Below are 27,206 nucleotides of genomic sequence, written 5' to 3' on the forward strand. Positions count from 1 at the left end.
GCAGTAGCTAATCCCTCTCTACCCCTCAGCATAATGTCTCTCCCTATCTAACACCAAGCCACAAATGACACAAATATGGCTGAAACTATTCTTATAAATCCGAGGTCACCTGATTTAGCCAGCCAATGACTTTTTCCTATTTTTTTTTCTATGCCTACGTTCTCCTGCTTCCTGTCCCACCTCCCCTGCACAGTTATTGATGCAAAAAAAGCACCAGGGAAGGAGGAAGGGGATACAAATGTTTACTGCGTTTACCGCGTGGTATTCAATTGGAAACCAATATGTCGAATACCTTAATATTTGATCGAATAACTACTCGATCAAACGGTATTCACTCATCTCTACTGACAACCAGTTTATCATAAATCTTGGAGCATAGAGCAATATTATATATACCGTATATACTCGAGTATAAGCCGAGTTTTTCAGCACAGTTTTTGTGCTGAAAAAGTCGGCCTCTGCTTATATTCGGGTCATTACGGTAATATAGTTGCAGACCCGGCATCCAGACACTGCGATGGGTGCCGGGCCGCAGTATCACCACGCTCATAGCAGGAGTGTAGTGATGCTGCTCATTTCAAACTGCAGAAGTACTTACGGTACTTCTGCGAGCGGGGCCGGAATACAGATCACCCCACACACTCCATCACACGCCGGGTGACACAGCCACGTAAGCTCAGGCCTGCACCCGGCGTGTATCTGCGATCGGCCCTGCTAGCAGAAGTACCTAAGTACTTCTGCAGTTTGAAATTGACAGCATCGCTACGCTCCTGCTATGAGCGTGGCGATGCTGCAGCCCGGCACCTGCCCCGGTGTCTGGATGCCGGGTCTGTAACTATAATGGCGCCGCTCTGCTTCAGAGCGGTCAACATACCAGCCGGCACCTCGGAGCTCCCTGCAATCATGCCTGCAATCAGAGATTGCAGGCATGGGGAGCTAGAACATCTCCGCTGTAAGTGTTACAGCGGAGATGTTCTACGATGTCCCGGTACGAGGGAGGGAGGAGGGATCCTATGAACTGTGGCTGGCCAACGGCAGAAGTGCTTCTGCCAGGAATTCCCCTCAGCGCTCCTGCCGCCGGCCAGCTACAGTTCTCCTTCAGGTCCCGCCAGCTGGGGATTCCGTTCAGAGCTCTTGCCGGGGACTCCCCTCAGAGCTCCTGTAAAGGCTCCCCGGCCGGCAGTATCTCTCTTTTGCAGGCTGCAAAAGAAATGACAATTTTTGCAATGTATTGCAATGCACTAGCATTGCAATGCATTGCATTAGTGATCAGACCCCCTGGGATTCAAGACCCCTAAGGGGTCTAATAAATGCAAAAAAAAAAGTGAAAATAAAAAAGTATTAGTAAATAAAAAGCATTAAAAAAAGCATTAAAAATTCAAATCCTCCCCCTTTCCCTAGAACACATAGAATACTAATACTGTGTAACACATACACGTTACTTATCCCTCTGTCCAAAAACACCCGCTCTACATACCTATAAATATATTTTTCCTGTACGGTAAATGCCGTAGCGGGAAAACAAATCTAACTGCCCCTTCCCCGAGACTGATTCCCCCCCCCCCACACACTTAGAATTCAGCCTGACTACATCCAGGCTAAGTATAGGTTATCTGCACTGCTCATACAGTCCTATGAAAAAGTTTGGGCACCCTTATTAATCTTAATCATTTTTAGTTCTAAATATTTTGGTGTTTGCAACAGCCATTTCAGTTTGATATATCTAATAACTGATGGACACAGAAATATTTCAGGATTGAAATGAGGTTTATTGTACTAACAGAAAATGTGCAATATGCATTAAACCAAAATTTGACTGGTGCAAAAGTATGGGCACCCTTATTTTGATTTGAATACTCCTAACTACATTTTTTACTGACTTACTGAAGCACAAAATTGGTTTTGTAACCTCACTGAGCTTTGAACTTCATAGCCAGGTGTATCCAATCATGAGAAAAGGTATTTAAGGTGGCCAATTGCAAGTTGATCTCCTATTTGAATCTCCTCTGAAGAGTGGCATCATGGGCTGCTCAAAACAACTCTCAAATGATCTGAAAACAAAGATTGTTCCACATAGTTGTTCAGGGGAAGGATACAAAAAGTTGTCTCAGAGATTTAACCTGTTAGTTTCCACTGTGAGGAACATAGTAAGGAAATGGAAGACCACAGAGACAGTTCTTGTTAAGCCCAGAAGTGGCAAGCCAAGAAAAATATCAGAAAGGCAGAGAAGTAGAATGGTGAGAACAGTCAAGGACAATCCACAGACCACCTCCAAAGAGCTGCAGCATCATCTTGCTGCAGATGGTGTCACTGTGCATCAGTCAACAATACAGCGCACTTTGCACAAGGAGAAGCTGTATGGGAGAGTGATGAGAAAGAAGTCGTTTCTGCAACGCCACAAACAGAGTCACCTGAGGTATGCAAAAGCGCATTTGGACAAGCCAGCTTCATTTTGGAAGAAGGTCCTGTGGACTGATGAAACAAAGATTGAGTTGTTTGGTCATACAAAAAGGCGTTATGCATGGTGTCCAAAAAAAAAACAGCATTCCAAGAAAAACACTTGCTACCCACTGTAAAATTTGGTGGAGGTTCCATCATGCTTTGGGGCTATGTGGCCAATGCTGGCAACGGGAATCTTGTTAAAGTTGAGGGTCGCATGGATAGCACTCAGTATCAGCAGATTCTTGAGAATAATGTTCAAGAATCAGTGACGAAGTTGAAGTTAAGCCGGGGATGGATATTTCAGCAAGACAATGATCCAAAACACTGCTCCAAATCGACTCAGGCATTCATGCAGAGGAACAATTACAATGTTCTGGAATGGCCATCCCAGTCCCCAGACCTGAATATCATTGAACATCTGTGGGATGATTTGAAGCGGGCTGTCCATGCTCGGCGACCATCAAACTTAACTGAACTTGAACTGTTTTGTAAAGAGGAATGGTCCAAAATACCTTCATCCAGGATCCAGGAACTGATTAAAAGCTACAGGAAGTGACTAGAGGCTGTTATCTTTGCAAAAGGAGGATCTACCAAATATTAATGTCACTTTTCTGTTGAGGTGCCCATACTTTTGCACCGGTCAAATTTTGGTTTAATGCATATTGCACATTTTCTGTTAGTACAATAAACCTCATTTCAATCCTGAAATATTACTATGTCCATCAGTTATTAGATATATCAAACTGAAATGGCTGTTGCAAACACCAAAATATTTAGAACTAAAAATGATTAAGATTTATAGGGGTGCCCAAACTTTTTCATAGGACTGTATTCCATAGTGAAGGGGTTAATAGGAGCACTGCAGATACGCTATATTCAACCAGGCTGAATTCCAAGTGGAGGAATAAAAAAACAGTCCTCAAGCTCAGGGAAGGGGCAGACAGACAACCAAAACACCCCCTCCCCTTCCCCAGCATCTACTGCACCCAAAAACTCCGACCATTTAAATTTTTGAAATTTTCTAGTAGCTGCTGCATTTCCCCCCTAGGCTTATACTCGAGTCAATAAGTTTTCCCAGTTTTTTGTGGTAAAATTAGGGGGTCGGCTTATATTCGGGTTGGCTTATACTCGAGTATATACGGTAGTCCGCCAGACATGAAAGAAGATTAGGTATTGTGAGAAGGGACTGTGAATCCATTTGCTCATGGGACCAGTCGTGGCTGCAACTCCTGCAAACTCTATAGCTACACCACTGTAGAGCATATGCACATTAAGTAAATCTGCAAACAGTGTAGCACAATCCTGAAACTTCTTAAAGTGTATTTGTCACTTGTTAATCCTTGTATTTATCCATGAAATAACAATTCTGGAGTACCTATTCTCATAACTTTGTGTTGTTGAATTGATCTGTTATTCCTCTTACGCTGGGTTCACACCAGCGTTCGGTCTCCGCTCTGAGGTTTCCGTCTACTGCATGCATGTCCGACTCTGTGTCCGGTTAAAAAAAAACCGGTTTCACCGCGGAGAGCATAAAACGCTCACCGGTGCTCACAGCTGGACACTTTTCAAACCCATTCAAATGAATGGGTTTGAAAGATGCCAGCAGGTTTCCGTCTCCTGCCCAGTTTCATGCAGGAAACGGAAACCTGCATAACGGAGGCCCGGACACAGATGTGAACGAGCCCTTAGAAATGTATGAATAAATTGACACCTGGGTGATACTATTCTTCTTGTCAAGGGGATTTGTCCCTGCACAGTATGAAGCTGGCAGCACCAAAATCACCCTGTTTATTTAATCATGTATAAATAGTAGGACATAAGTATTACAATAAAAAGATAGAAGATGCTCCAGAATTGTTATGTTATGGGAAGTGCAAATATTTGCTAAAGCAGACATAACTTACACCACATTAACTATTTCGACCAGGGGTCAACAAACTTTGGAACTCTAGCTGCTGTGAAACTACTCCCAACTTGATCCATTTACTTCCATGGGAGTTCCAAGAACAGCAGAGCAAGTGTGCATGCTGAGAGTTGTAGTTTTACAACAGCAGGAGTGCCGAAGGTTGCCTACCACTGGTTTAGACATTAAAGAGGACCTTTCATCAAATCGGGCACATGCAGTTTTATATACTGCTGGAAAGCTGACAGTGAGCTGAATTCAGCGCACTATCGGCTTTTCCGATCTGTGCCCGGTGTAAAGCGCTATCGGTCCCGGTACCGTAGGGCTTTAGTGTCAGAAGGGCGTTTCTGACAGTTAGCCAGGGACGTCCTTCTGCCCAGCAGCGCCTATCGTGCTGCACAGTGTGAGCGGGGAGGAACTCCCCCCTCCCCTCCTGATAATACTCGTCTATGGACGAGCTGTGTGAGCAGAGGGAGGGGGCGTTCCTCCCCGCTCACACAGTACAGCGCGATAGGCACTGCTGTGGAGAAGGGCGTCCCTGGCTGTCAGAAACGCCCTTCTGACACTAAAGCACTACGGTACCGGGACCGATAGCGCTTTACACCGGGCACAGATCGGGAAAGCTGATAGTGCGCTGAATTCAGCGCACTGTCAGCTTTCCAGCAGTATATAAAACTGCATGTGCCCGATCTGATGAAAGGTCCTCTTTAAGCGTTCTGTACCTTTTTCGACAAGTGGCAAAGTCTGGTCAAAAAATGGGTGTTGCTTAAGATGAGCCATAAATGGAAATTCTGACGCAATTTTTGTTGGAAACTAATATTGTTAACTAGTTTTAGATTGTATGGTTTAAAACTTAGCGTTATTAAGTTTGCCATTTTGTGGTCAATGTCTCCTAATAAGTTTTGGGTCTATGTGAACAGCACAGCAGGCAAGGCACACACACAAATTGAGTTTTATATTGTTTGAAGTAGACACCCGGGCAAATTATTGTATTTCAGTAAAAGGTGCGAAGGTCATTTGTCATCCATTCTGCTCACGTACACATTGCTCTCAGTAAACGTCTTTCAGAGCCAACTGTAAGAGTCATATTATGTAGCATTAGCATAATAATTGTCAGTTACATCTATTTACCTATTTTTTTTCTAGCAAATAGAATTTCTGTATTATGCATTTATGATGGTTGTATTTTACTGTGTAACGGCACTGAGAGAAATCATATAACCAGTGCAATGATGAAGCTTTCTCTAACTGAACCCATTCCCAGTACAGGCAAATAACATATTCCATTTTATAGTCAGCGCTTTGCAATAGAATGTGATAGTCTACTCTGATTATGTATGCAGATATGCACCATACAAAGTCACAGAGCAGCAAGGTCAAGGCACACAATTAAAACCACCATTACTTACTTTTTTTCCCATCCATGTCTGCATGGATTTTGCGTGCAAGGAAACCAGCCTTGTAAACTGCAGCATTAGGATCATGGGGGATATCCAGAAACGGGTTGCTGCTACTTCCAATCCGACTAACACTCTTTGATCCCATACCATTGGATTTGTCATCATTGCTGTCTGATGGGGATTTCTTCATCGCATCAACATCGTCTCTGTTAAGAAAAAAATATTTATATGTCATATGTATATATATTCTGTGATCTCCAGTAAACAAATGCCACCAATCTCTAGCTATCCATCTCTACAGGTTTCATCAATACCTTTATAGTGTAACAAATAATGTATTTGTACAAAAACTCCATATTTCAGGCATGTATTTATACCATGCACATGATGGCATACGCTTCAAGCTTTTCATGCAGTCACTGTTGGAGGGTTGCTGGTGTTATTGTCAGCAAATTGCTTAATTACTTGGTACTTGGGAATGACATGCCTATGCAGCAGAGACGTGCTGTGTTTGCTTCATTCTCTAGCGCCTTGTATACCTTATGTCCCATACATTTCTAATTCTACTGGCAACACGCAATGTTATTATTAAAATCCGTTGTTAAACATGTCTTTCACATGTAACTACCATGTAGTAGCTTTCATTTCTACTAAATATATTTAAAATTCTTTGGTATAACAGTTTTTCAATAATTGTTGCCAGGCTGCAGCTCCCAACATGAAATACGTAACTGCTGGTGACTGAGGTTCGTAGCCCAGTGCTCAGAGTCTTTGCTTCTATGTTCATGGACGCTTTTTGCAAACAAATTGGATTTCCATTACAATTATTCATGCCAAATCTGTGCTAATAATTGATCAGATATGTTCAGGCCATTGCAAGATGTTATATTCGACAACCCCTAGGTGAAAATGCTGGATATACATCTTATGCAGATCCAGTATCGTCACTTCCATTATGAAATGAAGGCCTGGAAGAAAACAATCTTCTTGATGGTAATGTAACAGATTCACTAATGAAAATGCTAGAATTTGGATGCAGCATGTGCGAAAAAAATTGGCATACATGCCTTGCACTATATTTCTTATTTGTTATAGACACTTTATATGGGTTACCCAGTAAAGGGGTATGGCTTAGAATGGGTTCACACCAGCGTTGGCTCTCCATATGAGGATTCAGTTCCCCACTCCACTTGAAAAATGCGGAGAGAAAAACACTGCAAGCAGCACTTTTCTCTCTGCATTTTTCGCCTTTTTCGAGCAGAAACCATGCGGTCTCCATTATAGTCTATGGGGTCCACAAGTTTCCATGGGTAACCGCTTTTTTAAGCGGATTGGGTTTCAGTTCAGGGGGTCCCAAATGGAAACCCGAATGCAGATGTGAACCTAGCCTCAAACTGCAATGCAGTGTATCAAAAAAAATTGCCAAAATTCAGGTGCATTTAAGGTGCAAAGTGAGCCAAAAATAGGTGGTCAAAAGAAGCTAGAATTATCATCCAGTATGAGAAACACTAAAATTGGCACATTTAAAGACTGACTATTCTAAGATTACACTTATAAGGAAACCATTACTCTCAGCGCCGCACCTCTAATGAGGTGAGGCGACTGCCTCAGGCGGCGCTCCAAAGTGGGCGGCCACCGCAGCGATTTCTATTGTTTACTTTTTTGCCTAAGCTAACGCAGGAGAGCGGCAACTCTTAAAACAACCCGAGTGGCCTTCTCCGGCGCTGGTTTAGTTGTCTGCATCTCAGCACAGGTGGCATCATCACGCCACCTACGCTGAGACGCAGACGTCTTACTGCCAGGAAAAGAGGAGGCAGCAGGAGCAGCAGCGAGATCGGTAAGTAAAATAACTTTTTTTTTTTGTTTTATAATAGGCCACTACCTTCTGTAGTATCCCCAGCAGGTAGTGGCCTATTTACCAACCTCCCCAGGCCTGCTCACTGCCGCCCCCGCTTCCCCTTGTACTATAAGCCGCTATTATTATACTCAGGGGTCTTTTCTGACCCCCGAGTATAATAATCGAAACCCCAGGGGAGGTGAGGGACATTAATAAACAGTGTTACTCACCTCTCCGGGATCCGATGTTAATCCTAGCAGACGTCGGGCCTATATGGTAATGTCCCAGATATCACGTGGTCTGGAAAATTACCATATAGGCCCAAAGCCTGTGCTAGCAGTACCATATAGGCCCGAAGCTTGTGCTAGTAGTAATAGCCTGTTCATGGGTGTGCAACTGTGGAGCATAATAGTTGGGTGGGCAATTGTGGAGCATAATAGAGCTTGAAGTGTCCACTAAGGCGGCCCCCCTACACAGTCTATTGTGCCACTGTGGGGCATAATATAGGCTGCAGGGGCAGTTGTGGGATATATATATATATATATATATATACACACACAGAAAGAGAGAGAGAGATAGGGGGTGTTGGGTGCATGGAGAAGTGAGGAGTCAAAGATGTCTATGTTGCAATCTTTACAGAGTCAAGTCACAGCTGGTAGTAGTGGTCATGGCGGTCCAAAGGGATGAGATGGGAAATGTGGGAAGACGTCTCCTGTGAGTATTACTGCACAAAATATTACTGCATTGTATTTATTGTAATGTTACTGCTAGCACCCCCAACCCCCCCCTCCTGCTGCCTGAGGCGGACAATCTAAAGATGAACACCACCCCCTACCACCTCCCTGCCCCAGACTCAATACCGGGGGGGGGGGGGTGGAGGAGGAGGGGGGGTGTCTTTTGATCGTCCTTCTCAGGCTGCAAAGAGGCTAGGTTCACCACTGATTACTCTGTGGAAGAGAGTTCAGAGAACAGCCAGGCATTAAAACCAGTTCAAACTCAGGCAGTAAAACCAGTTCAAACTCTCTCACCAAAGTAGTATTTTAGGTATATCTGTCCCATGCAATACTAAAAATGTTTTTGGGATTTGTAATAAGTGAACTATGTAAATAAGATCTCCTGCACTGGATTATAGATAAATTTATAGAAAAAATAATGAAATCTAGCTGGGGAAAAAAAAATAAATGAAATAGGCAAAAGCTACTGTATAGTTTAGGTAATGCATTCATAGGCAGGGGCGGCATTAGTTGACCCAAACTGGGAAATTGTCCAAGGCCCCCGGGATTCAGAGTATCAGGCTTTTACCCTGATGCTCTGATTCCCAGGAGCTCTACAGCTGTATCGGTGTGTTTTGCTAAGACCTGCTTAAAGGGGTTGTCCAGGAAAGGGGACGCAATGACACCTAGACGGGCATCTAGGTGTCATTGCTTTGGCTGAAATTGCGCACATACATACCTTGGGTCCAGGATTGAACGATAGGCTACATGGAATTCCCGTACACCACCTTTTGAATTCGCTGAAGGACCTGGGACACGGTAGGACCTGGGATGACGTCATCCCAGCCCCATCAGCAGCTCACCTGGATGGGTGCCGCTTCTCTGTGTGGGCGGAGCTATCGGCCGGCCGGCGTCCACAAGAACATGGCGGCTCTCAGAGGTCCAGAGCGTCCTGAACCAGCGCCGTACTCTGGGGCAGCGAGAAGTGTGTACGCTGCCCCGCCTGTGTGGGCTTACCACAGGACCGCAGTGCTCTGCCGCGGCCGGACATGGGGTCGCCTGCGCCGCGGTCTGGAACGCCGATTCGGCCTGCTGTCCCGTGGCGACTGTGGCCTCTGGACTCTGCATGTCCGTCGGGGATGTCGCCGATGTCTGCTCAAGGCTATCTACAGTGTCATTCGGCCGCAGGAGAAGGGTTGTGACGACAGGCGAGTTAGGGGACTTTGCGAAGGGAGAGGGGTGGAGTGTTGGGAGTGAGGAGGTTGCTGGTCCAGTGGGGGACGCGGGAATGGGGGGGCCTGGGCAGGTAAACCCGGGGCCCCTGGAAGGGGGACGGGGACAGGGCTGCCACAGCACCCACAGATGGAATGGGGGCACGTAGCTTGCCGCGGGAGGTGGGCCCTCATAGGCACCGCTGTAACATCAGTGCACGGGGAGCCCAGGGTTTGGTGAGGCCGTGGGCACCGGTTGGTGGCTGGAAAGGTGACACAGGGTCTGGGGGGGGGGAAAGGGGTCACTGGGTAGATAAGACAGGGAAGGGGGCATGGGGTAGGTAACATGGGGGAAGGGGGCATGGGGTTGGGGGGAAGGGGACACGGGGCTAGGAGGGAAAAGAGGCACGGGGTAGGAGAAAGAAGTGAGCACATGAGGGAGTGGGTAGGAAAAAAGGGGGTTGGCGGGCGCCAGGGGGGAGATAAGGAAAAGGGAGCCGCTGTGGACACAAGGCAAAGGGAGAAGCCTGCGCGGCACTACAGGTGGGTCACACAGGGGGTCAGGGTTCTGCGGACGAAGTCGCGGGTACTGATAGATATATATATATATATATATATATATATATATATATATATATATACACACACTGTATATATATATATATATATATATATATATACACACTATATATATATATATATATATATATATACACACTGTATATATATATATATACTGTATATATATATATATACACTGTATATATATATATATATATATATATATATATATGTACACACACACATACACAATACAGACCAAAAGTTTGGACACCTTCTCATTCAAAGAGTTTTCTGTATTTTAGTTTTTGACCAAATACATTATTTGGAAAGTAAGTGGAGTGAGGTTGTTTAGATTAGTGTAGGGATTACCTTTTATTACAGATAACCCATTTAATATTTGTCACTAAAGTACTTTTGCAAATGTGTCTAACAAAAACACAACAACAAACGCTCTATATAGATAGTCTGAAAATGTGGTGCAAAGCATACACACAATACTTATGGTCATTCCAATCTACGACTATGGCGCCACGTAGTGAGCCATAACTGAAAACCTCCTCAGTGGACTTTCTGTTTCTATTATATGTATATGGAAAACACCAGCGTTTCTGTAGGTGTAACTGACATGCTGGGATTTACAAAAACAAAACTGGTTTAGAATTCACAGCATTACCGAAGCGGACATATTTCTGCAATGTGTGGATGGGATTAGCCAGGCACTTTGCAGGTACTGTAATATGTTGTGTTTTTTGCAATGTAATCGAAATGTGGGACCCCAGCCTAAATTATTTTTTTTCCTATTAAAGTAACTACCGTCCACTATGTTTTACTTTTTGAAGAGTACAATAAATATCTGTGATCTTGCTTAATACAGCTAAAACAGCTACTAATTTCTAAAAAATAGCATCAGCCTTCTCAATAAATAAGCATCTAGATGAAAAAGCTTGTTCAAGCCCAGCAGAATATCACAGTTAATTTGCTTGGATAAAATTGATTCTGATTAAACAAATGTTGCGAATAATCGAAAATTGTCTAAATATATTACATGTTCTGTACTTAACAAGTGATTCCTAATGGATCATTTATTACAAGGAAACATTTCTTGGAATTTAAAATTTTGTAAATAATCGCATTAATGTTTAATGCTTTTTCCATTAGGGCACATGCACAAAGCAGAGACATATGGACAGAGCTCGTATGAGAGGCCCTACGATTCACCACACACACACATACAGCAATAAGTAAAGCTGTACCCATAAAAAGCTTGCTCTTTCCATGCAAACAGGCCAAGCCATATTATAAGCCACGGTCCAGCAGTTAACGCAAACTTATCAGTAAAAGTATGCTGTCCTGTCCATGATCACCAAAGGGATAGAAATTGAGCTGTGAGATATATTGGTTTATAAGTATGATTTGGAGCAAGATTTCTGAGCACAAAGAAGGTTTTCAATCTGTGTGCGGGATAAGTAGGATTCTCAATGACTCTTCTACAAGTACTGTTAAGATTTAGTGTGCTCTTCCCAGATAGGGTAACATAAAATCACTTGACAGGATCAGTATAAATTCTAAACACATTTTAAAATTTTACTAATACTACACAATATTATTTTATTTTATCTAATAGTAATCTCATTGGTCATAGCCTTTGAATGGAAAAATAATATGACTGACCTGTACTTAAAACTTACATATCTGAAGATTTGCTTTTAAACTATTTTTCTTAAAGTAAAGTGCAGACTTGATCCCATTGTGAATAGACTAAGTATAGACCATGAAATAATAATCATATAGGGCTCTAAGAGAGGTGGATTCACTCTACCTGGGTGACCCTAACAGAATATTTAAAGGGGTCATCTAGGATTCAGAAAAAAAACTTGCCAAAAAGCATAGAATAAACTGTAAACCTATTTTAGTTCAGAAAATTTAACAGTTGAAGTTGTAATTCACATATTTAGATTCAGTCCCCTGCTGCTCTACCACCACTTCAGTGGTCTCAGAAGTTCTGCTGACTGCAATGATAGGGTGCTGAACTTGCATGTGACCTTCTCCCACTGCCACCAACGGTATCCGCACGGGGCCACGCTACTTGGAAACCACCATATCTCCACAAAAAGCTAACGATTCTGGACGGGCACTGTGGTATATACCTGCTCTTCTCCCCCCTCCACCCTAAACAGGTACCCTCAGGGGACCACGCACGGGCAGGATTTGTATACCAGCTTTTACCGGACACTTACTTTACTATGTGCTGTTCCATCTAAGCCACTACAACATTGGATGGCTATTCCTGCTACGAGCTTGAGAAAGTCATACATTGCCGAAACGTTGCTCAAGCCTACTCTGCATAGCCACGTGTGGCACAGTGCAATATAAACAAATAAAAACCTTTTGATACCTTACTAGCTCCACTAGGATCTTTTTATTTAACTATTCATCTTACATGTGGCATGGCACATAAGCTCGGTCTTGTGAAATGAATAGGACTGAGCTGTGATACCAAGCACAGCCGCTATACAAAATAACGCACTATAAAGAGCGCTATTCACTTGTCCAATTTCTGGGGTCTCTTCAAAGAGCAATTTTTTTGCTCAGGCAGCAGAGTAATTGGCACTACGATATTGATATTTTCACTATTATATTAATCGGGGAAAAGTAGGTGACACAAATTAATTGGCTACAGTATGTGACTGTAAATATCAGTCACCTGCGTAGCACTATAATAATTTTCTACTTTGTGTAAAGGCTGTATTGCAAAAAGAAAAGTCAAAGACACTGACAATAATTCATGACCCAAAAAAGTATATATGGTGGTCTGGGCTGGATGCAGAGAAAAAGGAGAATGAATGCCATGAAAAAAGATGCCAACTGTGCTATACAACATCAGATTGAGATTGTGCGTGATCAGTACTAAATTCACCATATACGGTAGTTGTAATCAAATTTTGCTGTGTCAGTGTTTTTAAATCTTTTCGTCAGATGTACTAAAGTGCAATTATTAGCATTTCATAAGTTTTATACTTTTTATTTGACAAATACAGCAAGTTTCTGTAAATATTGTTGATCCTTATTTTTCACCCTGGTATGCCAGATAGCTTCTGGAATAAATCCTGACTAATGACAACCCATTCTTGCCTAATTGATGCTTGGAGTGTATCACAATTACTGGGGTTTTTTTTTTGTTTGTTTGTCCACATGCTTTTTGAAGATTGACCATTGGTTCTCAATGGAATTGAGATCTGCAAAGTCTGATGTCCATGACCAAATTTTCAAGCATTGTTCTTCTTCACCAATAGGGTCAGTGGAAAAGAAGTTTAGATGCCATTTTTTAATCTTGACAGTGCCCATAGCCAAAATTGTGAGCGAACCCACTTCCCTTGAATGAAAAGCAACCCCACACGCGAGCGGTCTCAGGCTGATGTGTTGTTGACATGACCCAGCGGGAATCTCACAAGCAGCAATGTCTTTGCCTCTAAATCCCCTTTGATGTCCAAAACAAGTGTGGGAGTGTCTAGGTATGGTCTACCATTATGCCTTTTGGTAACATTACTATGTGTTTCAAGCTGCTGTTGGTGCGGTTTGCATTTATTTAGTGCATTGTGCATATTGCCTTTTTACTTATCTGCAGTACATCATACGTGTATTAGCTAGTATATATTGTATACGTTGGCATAGTTTTTCTATTTTCTACCATTTCATCCACTACTCGTTTGGTTGCTGGATTGTCCAGTCTTGAGACTTCCATTAATCTCTTCCCTCATCTTTATATTTTCTTCATTTCTTGTATGTCGTCATGTTTACTCTTGCTTTTATTGATTAATAAATGTGTATTTTAATTATATTTTTGTGGGATTTTTCTTTATTTATAAAGATTTTATGATGCACTTTGTAATAAGACTATAGCAGACCCTTCAGATTTACATTATTGAAGTACCAGATTTCATTGTTTAGAGTCCTATTAACCATAGCTGTTAGTCTTTGGGGAGGGAGGATTCTTTAAGAAGTTTATAATTTTTCCTTATGGGTACACATTTTGATATATACTTACTCAACATAGATTAAAATGTCTCCCAGTTAACCTCTGTATCTGCCCTGAAGTGCAGCCCTTAACCCGGGAAATCTGGTCTTTTAAAAACTCAACAGCATCTACATATACGGATAATACCCCACATATGCAATGCAACTAACTTATATTCATGTCACAGGACATACAGCGTTTTGTAAACCTAGCCTAACACCAGTAAGAACGAGCCATTTTTTGTTCCAAATTTCAGACTATATTTTCTCTCTTGCTGGGTAGGAAGGCAAAGCAATTAAGTCATTGTTCATTGTTGCTTGACTATAGCAGTTGTTACATTACTAGGATGTAGAATGAATTTATTTAATGTGTATATAACATTGTGTATTCAACATTGTGACATTAATTTATTAAATTATTGTTAATTATTAATTACCTTTACTTCATTTTATTTAGAACCGTTTGTACACCTTTAGGGATGTGAGAGTCTTATGTTGTTACACAGCAGGAGTAGCGGAGAAGATTCATATACTCTCATTTTATAACTTGACAGCCTTTGCTGCTATACGGAGATAGATAGTTGCCCAGTAGGCTCTCTGACTAACTCCAGAACAATCTAAATATGTGAATTACAACTTCTACTGATTCTTTTCCCACTATTCCTGCAAATCGGACATCATTTTCAATGTGACAGGTTTACTTTAACCTTTTTTTTTTTTTTTTTATGACTGTATCTATGAGATTACCAGCCACTATTACAAGGTTTCCCAATGATCTTTGTTAGGTCCTGAGCTGGCTACATAAAACTGTCAGCCCATGTAGTTAAAAATGGCATGAATGACGCTGGTTAAACATAGGGACCCACCTCCACCTTAATAAATCAGTATTACATTGAGTGTGCATCTGATTAAAGTTATGATATGTGTGTATGAAAAATATTGGCGCTAGTCATCATTCCATTGGAGGTCTTGAGCCATGCAGCAAGTTGGGCCCCCTGTTATGTAGTACATGCATTTTGCCTTTGCATTAAACCAGCTACATTGTATGTACTTTTTTTTTGCTATTCACCAGCAGGCTAAAGGTTAAACACAATGCACATTTGAAGATTAGATGTCAACAATGATCTGGGAACTGTCCAGCTATCATGAATGACAGTGATTGTATATTATTATTACAGTGACCACCTACACAGTGTTTGAGTCGCATATTCACAGATACAGCGGCTGACTGAAAGCTTCATTCCTCCCCATCAGTTGATATTGCCTCTCCACATCACAAAGAAGTTTCAAATGTTCTTTGAGTGCACATGAGAACTCATTCATGTGCTCCATTTGGCCAGAGTATATACTACACTAAGAGCTAGTTCTTAGAGGGAACATTTTTGCCTCATCTAAAAGAAGTATGTTAGATAAAGTCCCTGAACATTGTCACACCATGCATCAGTATAAAAGCAGCAGAATTGTTCAGACAGAATCTCAGATATAGCAGTCTCTTACGGTAATAAGCACCATCACTGGATGTGACCAAGTTGCCAACTATCAAAACAGTCGTGTGCTCAAGTAAAGCCAGGACCAGTTCTGAAGACTAAAGTCTAAAGACAGGAATTTTACAGGTAGGTCCCCATTAGATTATTATTTGTGTATCCAACCCAAATAATTTTTGCAGCAAAGGAATTGCATTGCTCTATAAAAAGTATTTCAACATGCACTTCATGTGTTTTTAGGACAACTGACATTGAACAGAAAGACAAGTACAAGAAAGACTAAGGTATTACTTATCATAAAGGAGGATAAGGTAACATTCAATTAAATGTGGGCAACCTTGCGGTTAATGCTTGCAGAACTGATATACCAGAGAAAAATTATCCTCACATGGTCAAGGAAACTGTAAAACGGTACACAAAGTAATAGCAAAAGCTGAGAGTGACTATGATGACTCAGATGATTTTCAATATTTTGACACATAACAAAACAGTCATACAAGTTTAATGTCCTTAAAAGGAGTCTAATTGACCCTACAAAACTGCTAACAGACTTGGCATACCTCTCTGAGGGATTTTTAGTAGCCCCATGTATGAAAACTTTTAATGCAATGTGCTCTGCTACTGCAAAGGCTACTTGATAGCTCACTAAGGGTAGGTTTATGGCCCATATATCCTATTGTGGTTCCTACTAGACAATAACGTAAACATCATCTAGTTCAAGCGACATTTTTTTGACATGCTAGGCATGTGGGTGTGGATTCTCTGAATAAGGGGCATGGCTTAAATGCACCACAATATGCCCAAATAGCATCCCATGATTCAAATTATTCACTGTGATAAATCTGGTGTATTTTCAGACTGCCTAAGTTTGCATGATTAATAAATCTGGGACTATGTTTTTTTTACCCCACTAACATCAAGAGATGTATGGAGAATAAAGAAATGTGGAATGGCCAAAATCAACCTGGTAGAAAATGCTTGTGTTTTTCCTGTAGGGAGTCTCTTACACTCCTACTGTTCCCATCTCTAGTCAAGCACAGAGATATTTATACTTTCATAAAGAGTAAATGACACTTACGCTGCCCACTCCAGCTTCTCATTCTTGATAGAGTTGTACAGTGCCTACAAAAAGAGTAAGAGAAAACATTGTTACTTCATAAATCCCATAATGCTAGTAATTGGGGCAATGATTGATTGAATACACCTCCTCACTACACTATACACTAAGTTACCTTAGCAAATGATAGTGGGGTGCCAATAAATATGAATATATATATTTACACTTTGCTATAGTGAGCCTGCATTATTGAAACAATTATGGAAATGAATAAATGATATATGGAGTAGAACGCATATATTATGAACAAGAGGAAGTTACATTTAGTAAATGTAGGCCAAAACCTTAACAAGTTGTAGTAGCAGAATATGCCTTTGTTCCCCCCTAACAGGGATGTGTCAGCATTAACATCAGACTGCAGAGTTCCATAGCCATGTCACAAATCTGTTCATTAAGGATGACAGATTTGTTACAACTATTGTATGATCTGACAAGAAAAATAATTATTCCAGTCTGCCGTAAGCCTTCTGTAATATTACACACCATATGCAAATACACATCATTGACTTTTCCTGGAATGTGACACACTGCAGTGATGGTGAATTATAGGAAGCCCCTTTTCACGCATACTATATGTATATTACAGACTTGTGACATGAAAAATGCCAGAGGAATGAAGAAAGCTAATTAACCTTCAGAGATAATTGTCTAACTCATTGTGGTTTATGTGCTTATAGGTTATTTGGTTTCTTAAATGAAGGTGGAAGACCCATAGCTAGCAAATACAAAGAAGAAAATACTCATGTTGTCTAATCCACCCAATTGCAGTATGCAAAAAACATCCATTATATGCATATACAGAATATTTAAAAGAGAACCATTCAGAACCCCCTCTAAGTCTAGAACTTTGCAGCATTTAGTAGGCACCCCTTTACCAATTCCGGTGCAGATGGAATTTATTTTCTAACCCAAACATTCCCTAGCAATAAATGCTGTTAGTCTGAGTGTCTGATATGATATTTAGTCTCTGTACTGTCAAGTGGGCAGTGTCAGGCAGGAGCAGGCAAAGGGTATGATTCTGAGCTCAAACCGGCTGTCTCTGATTGAAACTCTGGATCACCCTTGTCTGCTCCCATCTGACTCTATCCACCTGAAAATACAAAGCTTAAATAGCATATCTACGTGATATCTGCCAGATCTACCTGCACCGATTGCTCAGGAAAAGTGGGGGCTTGAGAAAAATAATTTCAACTGAGCTGAAATCAGTTTAATGGCACCAGTTTACAGATTTTAGGAACTGGAATAGGTGGAGATGGTGAAAGGTTCTCTTACGTGGATACTGCAGGCAAAACAGATATACCATGTCATTCCCAGTGCAGAATAGCAGTGCAAACTCCAGGACCGAAAGGCAGAAGTTATGCATCAATTCTTTAACAGCAGTCAGTTTTGCCTGGGGTATTCTTTTAATAAAGAGTACCAGTGGAACACAGCAAGTCCTTTATTTTTTTTCTATGTGATTTACTTGAATTTGATTCTCTCTTTCTGGCAAAACTAGACCTTCCTCCTGTGCTGAGAAGCATCTGCTGGCATTTAAGACACATGCAATACAAAAGGTATTCTCTTGCACATGTTCAGTGAATTACAAATATGGCACTTGACAGGGGAAACTTATTTTGTTGGTTTTACGCAACCCATTTACATTGATAGTTTGGGTGAAAAATTGTAAAGTTAGTTTTAACTCGTATTACAGCTTTAACACTCTTTTAAGCAGATCTTATAATAAGCTTATAAAGATAAAAGGAGCAAAAACATTTGTTTTATTCTTTTCTAATGAAAGATTAAGGGAAGTGCCATCATTACATCAGAAACTGGAAAAAGAAACATCGCTGCCAGAGAACTAATTTACATACCGGTAAAAAACGGTATTACTAAGGAACGGCGCGGCGGAGATCACATCTAAAGGTAGGAGACGAATAGCCTTTCTAAAGGCTATTCCGACGTGTTAGCCACAGAAAAAAAGATTTTTTAATGGTAGAATCCCTTTAATCACGCAAAAACGGCTGAACGGATTTGAATGAAATTTGACACACAGATAGATTGTAACCTCGATTAAAATATAGGCTACTTTTTATCCCGGTAAATGATATGGTTTGATTACAGTTATGAATTTAGGTTCAGATACTACATTAAACAGCTCTCTCTGTGTAAACACACTAAACCCTTAGTGTACAGACACCTTTGCGTATTATCTGATCTGCTCCAGGCAGTGCTGACAAACCTGGGCAAACACCTTTAACCCAAATTGGTAGTTTGCCAATTTTTAACATGCCTGGAAAAAGAGAATCTAATTTGTCATTAACAACAAGAGCTATGAAGGGGCCAGAAGTCATAGAGTTCTTCTCAAGCGCAGCTGAGGGGGATCATCGACGTCAACAGCGAGCTGCTGAGATACCGGCACAATCCCAGGCACAGTGCAAGAACCAAGTTCAGCGGCAAGCCAGCTTGAGAGCTGTCGAAACGCCGGAACATGCGGATCATCAACGCCAACACACGCTCATTATATGGCATCCCAGTGAGCTGCTGAGATGCCAGAACAATCACGGGCACAGCGCCAGGAACGAGTTCAGTGCCAGGCCAGCTTGAATGCTGCCGAAACACCGGAGCAGGCGGATCATTAACACCAACAACACGTTCATTATATGATGTTCCACTGAGGTGTTGAGATGCAGGAACAATCCCAGTCACAGTGCAAGAAACAAGTTCAGCGGCAGGCCAGCTTGAGAGCTGTCGAAACACTGGAGCATGCGGATCATCAACGCCAAGAACACACTCATTAATATGGTGTCCCAGTGAGTTGCTGAAATGCCGGAGCAATCACAAGCACGGTGTGAGGAACAAGTTCAGCAGCAGGACAGCTTAGCAGCTGCTGAAATACCGGAGAAAGCAAACTATCGACAGCAGCAATTTGCTAAATATAGACGGATCATCGATGCCAACAACCCGCAGACAAAGTCGCGGGCAGATGCTAGTAGAGATTATAATCTCAATAACTATCAAGCCATCACTTCTGGTAAGATTTTCTCTTTTGCTCTTGTACAACAGAAGCAGTAATCCACAACATATTGGCAGTGAGAGGGATCCAAACAATAACCAAAAATGACAAATAAAGAGTTACCCTATTGAGTTACATATGAGTTCCATGGGCCTACTAAGCCCACAGTCAATTTGATAAAACAAATATAGTGGCATTGAAGCAGTAGTCACTAGAGATGAGCGAACAGCTTCGATCGAGTACATGTTCGATCGGATATCAGGCTGTTCGAGATGTTCAATTCCAGTCGAACACCAGGTGGCAAACTCACAAAAAATTTGATTCCCCTCCCACCTTCCCTGACACTTTTTTGCTCAATAACTGCGCAGGGGAGGTGGGACAGGAACTACGACAACGGAGGCATTGAAAAGAAATCGGAAAAAGTAATTGGCTGGCTAAACAGCTGACCTCCAAATTATACAAATAGTGGATTTAATATCCGGTTCATATGAGACTGTGAACTATGTGACTGTGAGACAGGGATAGATGTACTGGCAGGGTTAGCTAGGGATTACCTTTATTTAGGTGGGAATGTCACTCACCCAGCTCTTTGGGGCTCTACCTGGTCGGGATCCCTGTCAGCTTGCGATATGCGCCAGCTGACTTTTTCCCATAGGAATGCATTGACCAGCGTTGACTGGCCGAATGCCATACAGAGTACAGCATTCGGCCAATCAACGCTGGTTCTGCCGGATGCTCGTCTGTGAGGAGGCGGAGTCTAATATCGGACCAGAATGGAGACTTCTGTGCACCAATCTTAGACTCCACCTCCTCCGGCCGAACCAGCGTTGATTGGCCGAATGCTGTACTCTGTTTGGCATTCGGCCAGTCAACGCTTGTCAATGCATTCCTATGCCGAGATGTAGCAGTGCTGGCCGTGCGCTCAGTTTGACTACACCGGAGATGCAGCCGAGCTGAGCGCACGGCCAGCACTGCTACACCGGAGATGAAGCAGAGCTGGCCGTGCGCTTAGCTCGGCTACTCTGGAGATGTAGCAGAGCTGAGTGTGCGCTGAACCCTGCTGCACACTCAGCTCTGCTGAGATGCAGCAGAGCTGAGTGTTCAGCAGGGTTCAATGCACACTCAGCTCTGTTACATCTCTTATGCAGCAGAGCAGTGTGTGCAGCATGGTTCATATCTCCGGTGTAGCAGGCGCTGGCCGTACAGCATTCGGCCAATCAACGCTGGTTCTGCTGGAGGAGGCTGAGTCTAAGATCGGTCCACAGCAGTCTCCATTCTGGTCCGATATTAGACTCCGCCTCCTCACAGACGAGCCTCCAGCAGAACCAGCATTGATTGGCCGTATGCTGTACTCTGTATGGCATTCGGCCAATCAACGCTGGTCAATGCATTCCTATGTGAAAAAGTCAGCTTCTGCATATCGCAAGCTGACAGAGATCCCGACGTAATACAGTGACTTGGGCATGTTAGATGCGCTCAGACATGCTTTCCCTGCTGTCCCAGTTGCATTCCAGGGTGTTGGCATCATTTCCTGGGGTGTCATAGTGGACTTGGTGACCCTCCTGAGTCCAATAGTGGTTTTCCCCTTAACGAGTATTTCTTCCCCATAGACTATAATGGGGTTCGATATTCGATTGAACAGTCGAGTACTGAGCGGCTACTCAAATCGAATTTCGAACATTTCACTGTTCGCTCACCTCCAGTAGTCACAAAACACTTTTTATAATCATGTGCAGAAAAGCACAAATATGCACCTGGGCCATGGAAACAAGTTCTAGAAGTATGAAATAATAAAACTATCACTAAAAGATTTGGGGCTAGTGCTCGACTGCAAACTTAATTTTAACAAGTACCAGGGAATTGCTGCCAAGACAAATCATGGTATGTATACCCTTGCTTTAACAGTAATTTATTATATTTTCCTCAAAACTTTTAGTTTCAAGAAAAAAAAAAAGTCACTAGTCAGACACATGGAATACTGTGCACAATTTTGGGCACATGTATAAGACAAACATAGCTGAGCTAGAATGGGAGTACAGGAAGGAGAATGAAGTATATGGATCGAATGGAGTATAAAGACTGGTCATCAAATTTGGTTTTGTTCAGTTTGCAAAAACAAAAAAAAATATGTCTTAGTGGCGTCCAAAATATACAAGTATATGTGCTGTACAACTATATAAATGACAAGTACAGAGATCTTTCCAATGAATTCTTTATACATAGGGGGAAAAAAGGTTTTACCGTAGTCATGGCTTCTTTAAAGTAAGATTTATTTGTCTTACTTGTATAGCGCCAACACATGCCACGTGGATCAGTATTGTCTGTTTTTAGAAAGGACGCTGTAAGACTTATATAAAGTAGGAAACAGATTCAGCAGAAAATCTGACAAAAGACACCAACATTCTAAATATAAATATTTTTTTCAAGAAAAACAAAAAGGGCCGAAATATTTTTTTTCTAATTGAGACCAAGTAAAAAATTCTTACCCCTTTGGAGAAATGTGTAACCAACATAGTCTCTTCTAATCACTTCCTTGCTGGTGCCGATGATGTACAAATGACTACCATTGTTAGTTACACCTACCATCTTATTTCATATATAGAACATTATGAAATGTTTATAAAGTCAGCTTTTTAACAAATTATAAAGTCAGCTCCTTACGATTAAAAAACAGGAAGAGAGAAAACTTGTGGAAGATACATCTGTGACCACTACAAAGCCAAGATCATTTGTCAGCTAATAATGTAAATACTATGGGTTAAAGTCTATGGGTTTCTCTTTACTCTCTAATGAAAAGCTAGATAGTGTATCAAATCACAATGTTATGTAAGATATGTATTCTTTTATAGCTAACGCCCATGCATTCTATTTATTACCCATGATACACTGTCTCTCTAGTAGTTCCCATCATTCATGTTTGCAGTGGGAAGACAATCTCACATATTGCACTCTAATGTTTATTGTCAGGACTGTCAAAACACTTCTTAAACTGCCATTTAACACTACTGCTTATATACACACGTGCTGGCATCAAGTGGTTTCATTGCTATTCAGTATGGATTTCACAAGTGTGGGAAAGACATGCATACAACAAGAAATCAATTTCTATTTATTTTTTCATATCTTCCTAGAGGAGAAATTGGTCTTATACCATGAACAGGTTATGCATGTTCTTCACTCTGCAGGAATCAATTTACTTTACCTTAGTAAAAAAAAGCGTCAACAAGGACAATAATAAAGACAATAGGAAATCACACAACAAGTTAAATCAGTGTGCATTTTACAGCACACCAGATGCAATGTAACCAGGGATATCTTCTCTCCCAAATGTGATAGCATGACAGTATAGTGCCAGCAGTGAAATGCAGGTCTAGGCTGAGAATAAAATTAGAGAAATTTCTTCTATTGTGAAATGATTACATTTCAACTCAATAAAAATAAAAATAAAAAAATAACTTAATTGTAAGAGTCCTCTCTATTTCTAATAGATGCTTTCAAATTTTTCTAGAAGACAAACCCTAATGGATCTGCTCTGGCAACTGTCACACGTGAAAAGCACAAAGGGAAATATAAGATGCAAGTAAGGCTATGAACACATCAAGTTTGTAAGATCTAATGAATATGCCCCAATATACTCATAATGGGGGGGGGGGGGAGAAGGGGTTGTCTAGGCTACATTTTTTTTAAGATTTAATATGTTGGGGCAGTGATTTTTTTTTTTTTTTTTAAAAAAGCACTTACCTGTACCAGTTGCTCCATTGTCATCCCGCAGGTTCCAGTTCGTTTGCTCTCACGGGTCTCTTCTTGCATTGTGCTGAAGCCACTGATGGGCCTCAGCGGTCACGTGACTTCTGAAGTCAATCAGCAGCTTCAGCATAACACCAGGAGCTTATGACACGAGAGGACACCAGAGAAGCGGGGACATGAGAGTATACTTTTTTTTTTTTTTTTTTTCACTGCCCCCAAGCTTTTTTAAACCTTAAAAAGTTTGTCCATTTTTGCCTGGGCAGCCCCCCTAAGTGTATCCACGCGTTTCTGTGAAAGACCATTTTCATATGCAAATTATGCTCAGGGAGCACAGAGGGTGGCCCCAAAAACTCAAGCGTCATCGCCCCTTGTTGTATATTCACTCCCCCTGCACCTTCTCTTCTGCGTAGCATCCAATGTTGTTCGGTTCGGAATTGAAATCCCAAACATGCGCCATCAGCTCTGCTAGAACCAGATGTTGCAGAACCAACTGTGCGGGATTTCAATCCTTAAGAGACCAGCATCAGATGCTACGCAGAGGAAAGGATGCGGGGGAGTGAACATGCAACAAGGGGCTTTGAGCAGTGATGACACTGGTGTTCTTGGAGCACAGGGCGAATGCCCACTCCCAGAGCAGATTTTGTATATTCAAGTAAATGTTTTTTCACAGAAACGGCAAGAAAGAGGAAGAAAAGTATTTTAGGTAATTTAGGTAATGTCAAATCTGCAACTGCTTGCAATGGAACCTCCACCACAGACTTAGAAATTTACTGCCCTTGGCTAAGGCCCCACTTAGTAAGCTGCAACAAAAAAACTATGCAGAAAAGTCCGCGGCGGAAACTCATTGCATTTTTTTACTGCAGTGTTTTTCACAGAGAGTCTACAGGGAAAACTTTCTGCCCCGATCATACCTATAAAAAAACCACCAGAATTTCTGTAGGTATAATTGGCAAGCTGCAATTTGCAAAACGCTTGCATTTTTTTTCTTTTTGTATTGAATCCTTTTCACTGCATATTTTATTCTACAATGTGTGGATGGGATTAACCAGAATCCCATCTACTTTGCAAGTAGTTTAAAACCCTGCATTTTCGAAATGTGGGGCCCCCAGCCCTAAGGTGTTTTTGACAAGTTTAAGGGACTAGTAAGGGGTGTGATCAACTATTCTGTCACAGCAGGCACAGGGACAACAAGATTGAATTGTGTGTGAACGTAAACGGGTATTCACATCACGCTTGTTCAGCAGCCTGCAGGCTGTGTGCTCTCTTCACTTCCTGGTTATCTCGGCACATTAGTGGGCGGGGTTTCACTTGCTTTACTATCTGCTATGTTTGCAGTAAGTAATGAGGGATTGGTTGTAAATGCCACAGTATGAAGCTGATGTAGCAGAGCTGGATTTGAGTCAGTTTGTAATACATTCTGAGGTACTGGATTCCCTATCTCAGCCCTTATCAGCGAAATTCAATTAACCCGACTGATAAGTGAAAGAGCAGGAGATAAGAGCTCAGAAATCCTGGAGCTCTCACCTACCCCTCCCCTATCTGAGGAACTCCTTTGCTTGTCTGTGGCAGAGACATACACAACTCAGAGCTGCTCCCAGCACTCAGCCCTTCCCTCCCTGAGAGCAGGCAGCTATGTCACTGGGGGATTGAGCAGATAAGCCCGTGGTCATAGAAATGCATGTAAACAATGAAGTGAATAAATTAAGATAGCAGCCAAACAAAGCAGTTTTGATAAAGCAATGTATTTAGAAAAAGTCTTAAATCCACATAAACTAGCAGTATAGATAGGATCCTTGTTATGGGACAAACCCTTTAAAGGTTTTTGTGCCAGGAATTGTTTTTAGTCCCTCTCCAGACATTTTTTGATGGGATTGGGGATGATTTTATTTACTTTAACACAGTATTTAAAATACAAAGATGATTTTTTGCTAAAAAAAATATATATTTGATCAAATTTAACTCATTAGACAAGAATAAAGGATGTAATACTGCATATCTTACTCTAAGTTATGTCACTGATTTAAAATGAGCTGAGGCTATATAACAAACTACTACGTAAAATCCCAATGCATTTTCATGCCGCAGGTTAATAAAGTACATGCATTTAAAATCCAAGCATTGAAAAAAATGAATTACCTTTATAAATGGAAATGTGTATGCCATTAGGATAATGTATTCACTTTTGACCCGACTATTCAGGCCAATGATGCCATAGCCTCGAGATTAACTAATCTATATGAAAATTTCAGAAATGTTTAGAATAGAATTTGATTAAATTATTTGTAAATGGCTCATAATGTTACATTTCTAGCTTCTAATGAAGGTTCTTCATCATGTAAATGAGGATTTTACTCAAGGAGAACAAACCATACAATAAGTAGAAGCTAAAGTACTTACAATGGAGAAAATGACGCAAAATGAACTGAATAAAAACAGTTTATCAAACACATGGGATGGGAAAATTGTCAGTGTGATAAACAGGCTAGTCACTTTGAAATTCTTTTTCTGCTTCTTCTCTTTATTGGTAAATACATCTGACCCTCCCAATCAATGTAAAAAAACAAAACAAAAAACAGTAAGTAACATAGACTTAAAGAATTAAACCATCCACAGCTTATGGCCTTTAAAAGCTATATACACCTTTGACATGAAAATAAGATTCACATACTGTATGTCAATTGTTATCTTGAGTTTATAAGGTTGCACAACATTCAGACTGAAATCCTCATGCCATTTATTTCAGGTCTCTGAAGTAGTTTACAACCTTTTCAGAGTTCACGACTTTTCTCATATGAGGCCAAGTTTCCATCTGTATTGGAGTATCCGTAGAAAACTGGAATTAACAGACAAAAATGTTCTGCATGCCGATTTCACTTTAAAAACAATAGACACCCAACTGACCCCATTATGGTCATCGGGCTCCATATGTATCCACCATTGCAGCAGTCCAACTGTCTGTTGTTTTGCTCCAAAAAATTAAATAATTTTAATAATGAATAAAAGTTATTAGGAACACAGAAAAGTCTTCCTTCATGGGAATCAGCCCTAAACACAAGTTTTCATTAGTCTGTCACTTTAGTCACAGCTGGACCCAGATTACAATACTAGCATGTTTCTCAGAAGTCATAGATGAGGCCTGTTCTAGTGACAAGTTTCCAAAACAAATACCGAACATGCATGAAGAGAAAAACTTCTCATCTAGACCATCGTAGGATCAACACTATACTGAGTAAAGGTGGTACAGTAGCTTAGCTCCTTGAACAGCAGGTAGACACTTAGATTAAGTATATGTTAAACTAAAGTTAGCAAAGCCTGATTTTGTCCCGACCCTCTCCCACGATACATGCCCAATGCTTTGTTCTCAAGCCAATGCCAGGAGTGTTTGGCAATGAGTTAAGTTAGCAATACACTCTTTCAATCGACAGCTATCTCTCTAGACCCTCTTATTAAAATGCATGTTTGTGCACATATTCTTAGTGGGGAGAAGTGAAAAAGCTGCTGCCATACATCTCAGATGAAGCTCATCTTCTATGAGAACAAAGGAACTGTATAAGTTGAAGGCCACCATACATATTGGGTAATTGGCTGGTTCAGCTGATATTAAAATAATGTGTATAGCCAGCTTTAAACCCCTCTGCCCACTGTATATACATGCACAGTTGGCAAATTAAGTGTGTATTTGTATGCAAGGCTGTGGAGTTGGTAGGACAAGCCACTAACTCCTTCATATATGACTGACAGCCATGATCAGTCAGAAGTAGGTAAAGCTTCTCTAATTCATT

The 27,206-nt window shown here is 41.3% G+C and overlaps 1 protein-coding gene across 5 annotated transcripts in view; it reads right to left on the bottom strand.

Moving 5' to 3' along the window:
• PSD3 (pleckstrin and Sec7 domain containing 3) overlaps positions 1–27,206 on the bottom strand; it is a 396,137-nt gene that overhangs the window by 88,288 nt on the left and 280,643 nt on the right. For all 5 annotated transcript variants that reach the window (XM_075283716.1, XM_075283717.1, XM_075283718.1 and 2 more), the window contains 2 exons: positions 16,647–16,690; positions 5,755–5,951 (listed from right to left, as the gene is read on the bottom strand). In XM_075283716.1, coding sequence (XP_075139817.1) covers positions 5,755–5,951; positions 16,647–16,690 — 241 coding nt within the window. The remainder of the gene's footprint in view (positions 1–5,754; positions 5,952–16,646; positions 16,691–27,206) is intronic.

This window comes from Leptodactylus fuscus, chromosome 1, assembly GCF_031893055.1.
Source record: "Leptodactylus fuscus isolate aLepFus1 chromosome 1, aLepFus1.hap2, whole genome shotgun sequence".
Lineage (NCBI taxonomy): Eukaryota > Metazoa > Chordata > Amphibia > Anura > Leptodactylidae > Leptodactylus > Leptodactylus fuscus.